The sequence below is a fragment of the Bison bison genome, unplaced genomic scaffold (genome assembly GCF_000754665.1).
Source record: "Bison bison bison isolate TAMUID 2011002044 unplaced genomic scaffold, Bison_UMD1.0 scf7180017864115, whole genome shotgun sequence".
Classification (NCBI taxonomy): Eukaryota; Metazoa; Chordata; class Mammalia; order Artiodactyla; family Bovidae; genus Bison; species Bison bison.
This window is the reverse complement of record NW_011494687.1, coordinates 586,555-595,559: the sequence shown is the minus strand read 5'-3', so window position 1 is coordinate 595,559 and position 9,005 is coordinate 586,555. Positions and strand designations below refer to the sequence as shown.

The 9,005-nt window shown below is 48.1% G+C and overlaps 1 protein-coding gene across 2 annotated transcripts; it reads left to right on the top strand.

Annotated features, from left to right (window-relative positions):
- Positions 1 to 135: 135 nt before the first annotated feature.
- On the top strand, positions 136 to 8,938 carry PMEL (premelanosome protein). Of its 2 annotated transcripts, none has more exons than XM_010839196.1 (12): positions 136 to 552; positions 804 to 908; positions 3,129 to 3,239; positions 3,385 to 3,531; positions 4,589 to 4,723; positions 5,100 to 5,261; positions 5,518 to 6,198; positions 7,106 to 7,222; positions 7,466 to 7,550; positions 7,660 to 7,865; positions 7,973 to 8,060; positions 8,685 to 8,938. In XM_010839196.1, the coding sequence occupies exons 2-12, from the start codon at positions 833 to 835 to the stop codon at positions 8,824 to 8,826; spliced, it is 1,950 nt and encodes a 649-aa protein (XP_010837498.1). In that variant the 5' UTR covers positions 136 to 552; positions 804 to 832; the 3' UTR covers positions 8,827 to 8,938. The 2 variants fall into 2 exon arrangements, with proteins under 2 accessions (XP_010837498.1, XP_010837497.1); XM_010839195.1 differs by having other exon boundaries at positions 784 to 908.
- The last annotated feature ends 67 nt before the right edge of the window (positions 8,939 to 9,005 follow it).

Here is a 9,005-nt window from a genome sequence, read left to right as displayed (position 1 = left end):
TTCCCCCCCCCCCCCTTTAGTTCCCTGCCGCCACCAGAAGCCCCGCCTCTCCTTCCCGCGTTTCCCTGGCTCCTCCCTCAGATCTTCCTATTGGTCTACGTCATGGAGGGCGGGGCCATCCTTGCGTCCCTCGCTGCAAACGACCCCACCCAGAGCAACTTTGGTTCCGAGGAGTATTAAGGATAAATTTTTATCTGGGAGGGGAGACTGAACACCTTTTTCCAAGTATCTGATTTGGGATCGAGTTGTCTCCCTGTGTCCTGAGTCTATAGGGATTTCCTGATCTCTAATTCGCCACCCCTAGGAAAATATGTATTGATCTAAGATTAAATTCCACCTCGCCCTGGAGCCTCCTCTGAAAGCAGGAAACTGGAAATCTCATTGTAAGGGTTTCCTGGGGCTCCGAAGAGTCGTTGTCCCGCTTCTCTCAGCCTACCCCAATACTGTCTGTTTTTGGATCCAGGGTCACTGCTTCTACAGTTATTTTGAGAGGTTCCTGGTTTGACTCACAATAGATTGATCCTCTCTCCAATGATGAACTGTGTGTGTCTGGTACGTGTTATGTTTTGTAGCTGCCCTTCAGTCATTTTTTCCCCCCGAGGGGAGATGGAGTGCTTTAAGATGAGACTGACCTTGTGAAGTCAGAAACTGTCAATGAGTAGCAGGATGTCCAGGGACCAGGATCCCTACTCAGTTCTTTCTCAGGTCCTTCTGCTCCTCCCAGGATTTGCCTGGAGGGAGGGGAGGAAGGGCTATGCAAATAAGCACCCCCTTCTTATACAGGGGTTTGTCCAATGCCCCAGAGTCTTTGGTTGCTGGAAGGAAGAACAGGATGGATCTGGTGCTGAGAAAATACCTTCTCCATGTGGCTCTGATGGGTGTTCTTCTGGCTGTAGGGACCACAGAAGGTGAGTGTGGGATGTTGGACATGAACAAGTGTGAATTTGGGGTTGCACACCTGCTCTGGTTTTTCTCTCCCTAAAATGGAAGATATCAGTAGTGCTTCAGGTGTCTCCCACCCATTTGATTTAGTGAGGACATGGGCAACTGAGCTCCCTCCCCACATGAAGATTTGGGTGCATGTGTGTTCAGGCACTTGGGACTGAACCTGAAAACAACCCCATCTACCTGGATGGGTGAGAGAACAGTATGTCTCCGTGGCCCTAATTTTGAGATGCTCTGAATAGTGAGCTGGAACATGGGTGCCAAGGTAGTAAAATGAGTGGAAACTCATTTAGGCTTTGTCTCAGGCACTTGGGATAGGGTATTTAGGAGATAGAGAAAGATAGGAGATAGGAGAAAGGAGAAAGAGGATGTGGTATTGGATAGAAGGGTAATGAGGCACCTCATCCCCTCTTTGGGATGGGCATGGGTGAACACAGCCCAGGCTTTTGTTCTGGGGCTGGAAGAGACAGGCAGAAGGGTCTCAGCTGAGCATCACATGAAAGGGCTCTGGGGGATTGGGGCCTCGTGACAGGAGCAAGGCGGGTGGGGTGGGGATGGTGAGAGGGTCTGGAATGTCCCGTGCTGCTCTGAGGAGGGAGGATTGGGAGTGGAGAAAGAATGGGGCATCTTATGATTCTCTTGTTCTTGTGGTGAGGTATTCAGTGGGATAATTCTAGATCCTCCCCCAAGAGAATCAACCAGGTTTCTGGTACATGTTAGAGATGGAGTGAGGATAGTCTGTGATGTGCAGAAATATCTACATTGTACCCCAGTGCCCCCTTTCTCTAGATCCCTGGTCTCACAGACTTCTTGGAACTTCTCCTTGATCTGACTTCCCTCATTCATGGTGTCATTTCAAGTCTTATTCTTTTACTATGTTCGTTATTGTATTCTGGAAATATCCTGTTCATATGTGTCCACCCAAGGCTCTTAATATGTTGTGCTTACTTTTTGGATCCAGATTTTTAAAATCATAAGAAGACATTTTTATATAGTTCATGAAATTTTGCATGGACTGAGTTTGATAATTTTGTTTAGTGTGAATTAACATTGTGTTTATTTAAGAAAAAAAAATATTTTTTTACAGAAACCTACTGAATTTGTAGGGTTTTAAAATAACATGATGTCTGGGATTTGCTTTTGAATGCTTCAGCCAAAAAACAAACGAACAACAAAAATAAAGGATAGATAAAGCAAATGTGACAAAATGCTGATAGTTGTTGGACCTTGGGGAGACACATGCAGAGCCATCACATCACTTTTTTTCAGACATCTTTCTTGGTCAGTTATAATCATTTTGTTTGTCCCCACTTCCAATTTCTACTTGTCTCTAGTCCATCCTCCTCACTGCTTGCCAAAGTGATCCTTCTAAAACACAAATCTGATCATATTCAAAAAGCTTTTGAAGGGTAAGTTTTATGGTATATGCCATATATCAGTACAACAAACAAAATCGTCTGAGGTGCCGTTGCCTACAGGATAAAGTCCAAACTCCTTTGCCTGGCACTCAAAGCCCCCACTCTATCTTCTTGGCCTCATCTCTCATGATGTACATCAGCCACATTGCTAGTGTCTGCTCATGGCCTTCTGCCTAGAATGCTTTATGCCCCAGCCAACTATTTACTGTCTTCTTCAGTCGACCAGAGTGCAATTTACCTGTTTAAAATCTATCATTTTGTTATACATTGTGCATGTCTATTATGGCTCATATTAAGCAATGCCTTGGATTATAGTAATTTATGTATATGTCTATTTCATAGACTTTAACCTGAACCCCTTCAGAACCATTTCTTTTTCATTTCTTAAGTTCTTTGCACCTAGCCCAGTGCCTGGCACGTCGTGGGTATTCAGTAGATTAAAATGCACTTTAAGGAACTTCCCTTGTTGTCCATCAAGTGGCTAAGGCTCTGTGCTCCCAATGCAGGGGACCAGGGTTCAATCTCAGGTCAGGGAACTAGATCCCACAGGTCACAACTAAGAGTTTGCATGCCACAACTACCTGACCTCACATGCCACAACTAATCGAAGATCCCTCGTGCTGCAACTAAGTCCTAGTGCAGTTAAATATATTTTTTTAATGCACTTTGAATGTGAGAATGAATGATGTGTCACAGACACTGTTGTCCCCTGAGAAGGGAGTGAGTAATGATTTGAGGGCCCTCATAGTATATCTTCCTTTTTAGGACCCAGAGACAGGGACTGGCTTGGTGTCTCAAGGCAGCTCAGAATTAAAGCATGGAACAGACAGCTGTATCCAGAGTGGACAGAAAGCCAGGGGCCTGACTGCTGGAGAGGTAGGAACTTGGCAATTTCCAGGGAGGATATGGTGGAAATGGGTGGGGAGGGGAACGGGGTTGAATGTACTTAGGAAGATAGGGAAGGAAAAGGCATACAGGGAGGAGAAGCCAAGGAGCTAATTAATGCAGCTGCCCTTTTCAGGTGGCCACATATCCCTGAAGGTCAGCAATGATGGGCCTACACTGATTGGGGCAAATGCTTCCTTCTCTATTGCCTTGCGCTTTCCTAAAAGCCAAAAGGTGCTGCCAGATGGGCAGGTCATCTGGGCCAATAACACCATCATCAATGGTGAGTACCTCTCCGCCTCCTTCCCAAGGTTCAGAATCCCTGGTATCCCCAATGAGCTCAAGGAATCCTCCTCCTCTTTTTTTTTTTTTTTTACAAATTATATATGTAACACATATTCACTGCAGAAAAATTAGAAAACACAGATAAACCAAAAAGAAAAAAAATGGGGCACAGAAGACCCAGTGGACATAGAAGTTGGATAGACTTGGATTTAAACTGGTTACCAGTATGTGACCCTGGACAAGTCACTGAATTGTTTTGTTCTTCCATTCCCTTATCTATAGAATGGGGATGATAACACTTTAAAAGGTTCTTGTAAGGATTAAAATGTGATAATATATAAAGATTTTAGCATAATGCCTGCCCTGTGCTGTGCTTAGTACCTTAGTTTAGACGCTTTGCAACCCCATGGACTGTAGCCCACCAGGCTCCTCTGTCCATGTGGATTCTGCAGGCAAGAATACTGGAGTGGGTCACCATGCACTCCTCCAGGGGATCTTCCCAACTCAGGGATCGAACCCAGGTCCTAGCCTACAGTAATAATTGATGCTGTTATTTTTACTTTTATCCCACTAGCTAGAGCACATCATCCTAGACATTTTGATACATGGCCTACCAATTTGTTTCCAGTGTAAGAATATACATGTGTGTGCTCAGTGGCTCAGTCGTGTCTGACTCTTTGCAACCCCATGGACTGTAGCCCGCGAAAGCTCCTCTGCCCATGGGATTGCCCAGCCAAGAATACTGGAGCAGGTTGCCATTTCTTCCTCCAGGGGATCTTTCAACACAGGGATTGAATCCTTGTCTCCTGTGTTTCCTGCATTGGCAGGTGTATTCTTTACCACTGAGCCACCTGGGAAACCCCTTAAGTATATACACAGGAATCTTTTATAGTTTCCATTCTCCCTTCTACCACTCCAAATAGGTTATACCAAGGAGAATGTATTTTGGTAGCTAGGCAGTATTCCTGGAGCCCCTCTCTGGGAGTCATGTTAAAGGTTTTGGTGTACAGTGAGGAATGCCAGGGATTGAGGGAGACTTGCTGTCTTCTTTTCAGGGAGCCACGTGTGGGGAGGACAGCTGGTATATCCCCAAGAACCTGATGATACCTGCATCTTCCCCGATGGGGAGCCCTGCCCTTCTGGCCCTCTATCTCAGAAAAGATGCTTTGTTTATGTCTGGAAGACCTGGGGTAAGAGTTTCCCTTCTCTGGCCTGTCATTCACACTTAAATTCACTTCTTCCTACCTGATCCCCTTTCTTTTGGTCTCATCCTTAAATTCTGTGAGTTTCCCTAATCTTCACTTCCCCCATGACTCCTTTCTCTTCCACAGCACCTAGTCAACTCTATTATACTTCTTTCTGGGAGCCCTGCTCCAATTATAGTCCCATCCCATGGACCCTCTCATAAGGACTTTTTTCCTGCCCAACATATGCAAGCTTAAACTCTCTGAAATAACCATCCTTGATACATCTCCTGACCTTCCTTCTCTGGTTCCATCTCTAACCCTGCCCCAGTCTCCTTTGACCAGTAACCCCCTTCCCTACTCTTCTTTCCAAAAACCTCAGACCAATACTGGCAAGTTCTGGGGGGCCCAGTGTCTGGACTGAGCATCGGGACAGACAAGGCAATGCTGGGCACATATAACATGGAAGTGACTGTCTACCACCGCCGGGGGTCCCAGAGCTATGTGCCCCTCGCTCACTCCAGTTCAGCCTTCACCATTACTGGTAAGGACTGAGGAGGGGACAAGGCCAGTTGCAGGGCAGGAGAAGGTGGGGAGGCTGGGCTGGACAGGAAAGGGGAAAGAGGAAATGGTGTGTAACCTTGCAGGGGCAGAACCAGGAAGATGTGGGCAGAGGGATGTGGGGCTTGGAGCCCGTGAAGGGCCAGGCAGCTTGGGTTGGTTGAAAAATATGGCTGTGAAAGAAGAAGCTGACAGAAAGAAGAACTTATGGTTCTCACTTTCTCTGACTCCAATCCCAGACCAGGTGCCCTTCTCCGTGAGTGTGTCTCAGCTGCAGGCCTTGGATGGAAGGAACAAGCGCTTCCTGAGAAAGCAGCCTCTGACCTTTGCCCTCCAGCTCCATGATCCCAGTGGCTATTTGGCTGGGGCTGACCTTTCCTACACCTGGGACTTTGGTGACAGTACAGGGACCCTGATCTCTCGGGCACTCACGGTCACTCACACTTACCTAGAGTCTGGCCCAGTCACTGCACAGGTGGTGCTGCAGGCTGCCATTCCTCTCACCTCCTGTGGCTCCTCTCCAGTTCCAGGCACTACAGATAGGCATGTGACAACTGCAGAGGCTCCTGGAACCACAGCTGGCCAAGTGCCTACTACAGAAATCATGGGCACCACACCTGGCCAGGTGCCAACTGCAGAGGCCCCTGGCACCACAGTTGGGTGGGTGCCAACCACAGAGGATGTAGGTACCACACCTGAGCAGGTGGCAACCTCCGAAGTCTTAAGTACCACACCAGTGGAGATGCCAACTGCAAAAGCTACAGGTAGGACACCTGAAGTGTCAACTACAGAGCCCTCTGGAACCACAGTTACACAGGGAACAACTCCAGAGCTGGTGGAGACCACAGCTGGAGAGGTGTCCACTCCTGAGCCTGCGGGTTCAAATACCAGCTCATTCATGCCTACAGAAGGTACTGCAGGTAAGGGGGCCACCATGAATGAGTTCATAGAGGTGGGGCATTTGTCACAGCTCTGAAGACCTGAAAGAATTGCTCAGGACCCAGATGTTACTCAATCCTTAGCTTAGCAGTGGAGTCCCCTCAGAATCTTCACTGGTTTTAAAACCCCCTAAGTCCCTCTTAATGGCACAGAATAGATCCAGAGTTCAGGAAACCAGGGTCTTCTCCTAGGCCAGGGGTAGAGAGCTTATTCTCTCTTCCTGAAGAGAAGTTCAGGAAGCAGTGTGTGATCATTTGGTGGTGGTGCTCAGTCATGTCTGACTCTTTGTGACCTCATGGACTATGGCCCACCAGGCTCCTCTGTCCATAGAATTCTCCAGGCAAGAATACTGGAGTGGGTGGCCATTCCCTTCTCCAGGGGATTTTCCCTGCCCAGGGATTAAACCCGAATTGGCAGGTGGATTCTTTACCCGAGCCACCTAGAAAGTCCCATGTGATCATTAGATAATACTTATACCTCATTTTCTGATTAAGTGTAAACACAGAAATCTTTCTGACACCACTTCCCACCCCTGGATTCCCATCCCAAAGTAGGTTTACCTGGAACTGTGGTAGGAATACTAAAAAGGGAGAAGTGAGATAGTGACACTATGACTTAACACATGTCAAATGTCTGACCCAGGACCTGGCACAGTGTAGGGTGTGATAAACATTTGGGATGTCTAAAATTCCGACTCTAACCCTGTGACTCTGGGGCAGTCATTTCTCTTGGGCCTTTCTTTATCTTAAAAAATGAGAGTTTCCAGCTCTTGTCTGATTCTAAGCCTGGATCCAGTAGCTCTGACTCTACCTGGAAAAATGCCTGTTGGGCCTGTTTTCAGGTTAGTCATTTGCTTTTTGACTTTGCCTCTTTAATCCTCTCCTCCAGGCTCCCTGAGTCCCCTGCCGGATGACACTGCCACCTTAGTCCTGGAGAAGCGCCAAGCCCCCCTGGATTGTGTTCTGTATCGCTATGGCTCCTTTTCCCTCACCCTGGACATTGTCCGTGAGTCTTGCCTACATTGTCCGTAAGCTGGTGGAGGGAGGCGTGTGCTGCTTAGGGTTGCCCAGTGGAAGCACACCTTGGAAGGAATTACTCACCTGGACAAGGAGAATACCCAGATCCCAGGGGTTTCATATGAAGGCAGAATGGGATTAGGGAGGCAGCCCGAGGACCTTCCTGGCCATGGGCCGTGGGGGAGGATAAGTAGAGGAGTCTCAGACTTAAAAAAATCTTGCAACTTTGCAGAGGGTATTGAGAGTGCTGAGATCCTACAGGCTGTGTCATCCAGTGAAGGAGATGCATTTGAGCTGACTGTGTCTTGCCAAGGCGGGTGAGTGTCCCACGGTTGCCCTGAGAACTCCTGGGGTGACTGCTGTCCTGTTCTCTGGTGTCTAGTGTTCCTTCCCAGATTCCCTGACGTAAGCTGACATCTCTCCCAGGCTACCCAAGGAAGCCTGCATGGACATCTCATCGCCAGGGTGTCAGCTGCCTGCCCAGCGGCTGTGTCAGCCTGTGCCCCCCAGCCCAGCCTGCCAGCTGGTTTTGCACCAGGTACTGAAGGGTGGCTCAGGGACCTACTGCCTCAATGTGTCTTTGGCTGATGCCAATAGCCTGGCGATGGTCAGCACCCAGCTTGTCATGCCTGGTAGGTAGTTGGACAAGAGGTAGGATGAAGACACGGGGAGATGGTAGAGGTTACCTACTAGAGGAAGCAGACACTGAATGCAGCCGTATCTGGGATTCCACCCATAGGGCAAGAAGCAGGCCTCAGGCAGGCTCCTCTGTTCGTGGGCATCTTGCTGGTGCTAACAGCTTTGTTGCTTGCATCTCTGATATACAGGTGAGATCCCCGCCATCCTGCTCCCACTCCTTTACCCCTTATTACCACCACCACTCTTCCTCATGGGAAGAAGAAACCACCAACCCCTTTGGGAAAGTGTAGAGTCCAAGAAAGAGCCCAGACTTGGAAGTTCAATAGGTCTAGGCTGCAGTCTTGCTGGTGGGACCCTGGGGAAGTCAATTAACCCTTCTGAGCCACTGAAAAGTAGGAAACATAATACCTGTCCTGTGGGGCTGTTTTCAGGGCTCTAGACAATGTGAGTAAAACACCTGGTTCTGAAACAAAAGTGGAATAAATGATGATCTCAATGACTGTTGTTATGAATAATATCAACAGTGGAGAAGAACTCAGTGAACTGAGTTCTCCACCTGCCAGAAAGGCAAATCCCTAGGCCTGGAGGGCTGAGGTCCTCAAAGCAGGGAAGCCTGTAGGGTGAGAGGGAAATGGTCAGAGCTTACCATAAACATAAGAGAGGATAAACCCTGTTGGTGAGAAGAGGAGGGAGCCAGGATCAAGACCAAGTCAACCTGGGTTATGGTTTAGTCTTTTTTTTTTTTAGAGAAGCACAAAGAGGTTGCCATTGACCACCACTAACCAGTATCCCTGCTTTTCTCCCAATATCAGGCGAAGACTTATGAAGCAAGGCTCAGCAGTCCCCCTTCCCCAGCTGCCACACGGTAGAACCCAGTGGCTACGTCTGCCCTGGGTCTTCCGCTCTTGCCCCATTGGTGAGAGCAAACCCCTCCTCAGTGGACAGCAGGTCTGAGTGCTCTTATGTGAAGTCATGATTTACCCAGGTGGAGAGCAAGGCCTGTCTTTTCTCTGGTCTTCCCTCAGAGACTACCATTGCCTGAAATAAAGACTCAGAACTTGATGCTGTTATTTCCTTGTTTCTGGAAGAATCTATGTCACTTAAGGGGTGGAGGGATAAAGGAAGGAGGTGTA

Bases quoted from the DNA above. Each gene is read 5' to 3' on its own strand.
- PMEL (XM_010839196.1), top strand. From the start codon at position 833: ATGGATCTGGTGCTGAGAAAATACCTTCTCCATGTGGCTCTGATGGGT. The intron at 4,724-5,099 runs GTAAGAGTTTCC...CAAAAACCTCAG, and splicing joins TTATGTCTGGAAGACCTGGG to ACCAATACTGGCAAGTTCTG. The intron at 5,262-5,517 runs GTAAGGACTGAG...CTCCAATCCCAG, and splicing joins TTCAGCCTTCACCATTACTG to ACCAGGTGCCCTTCTCCGTG.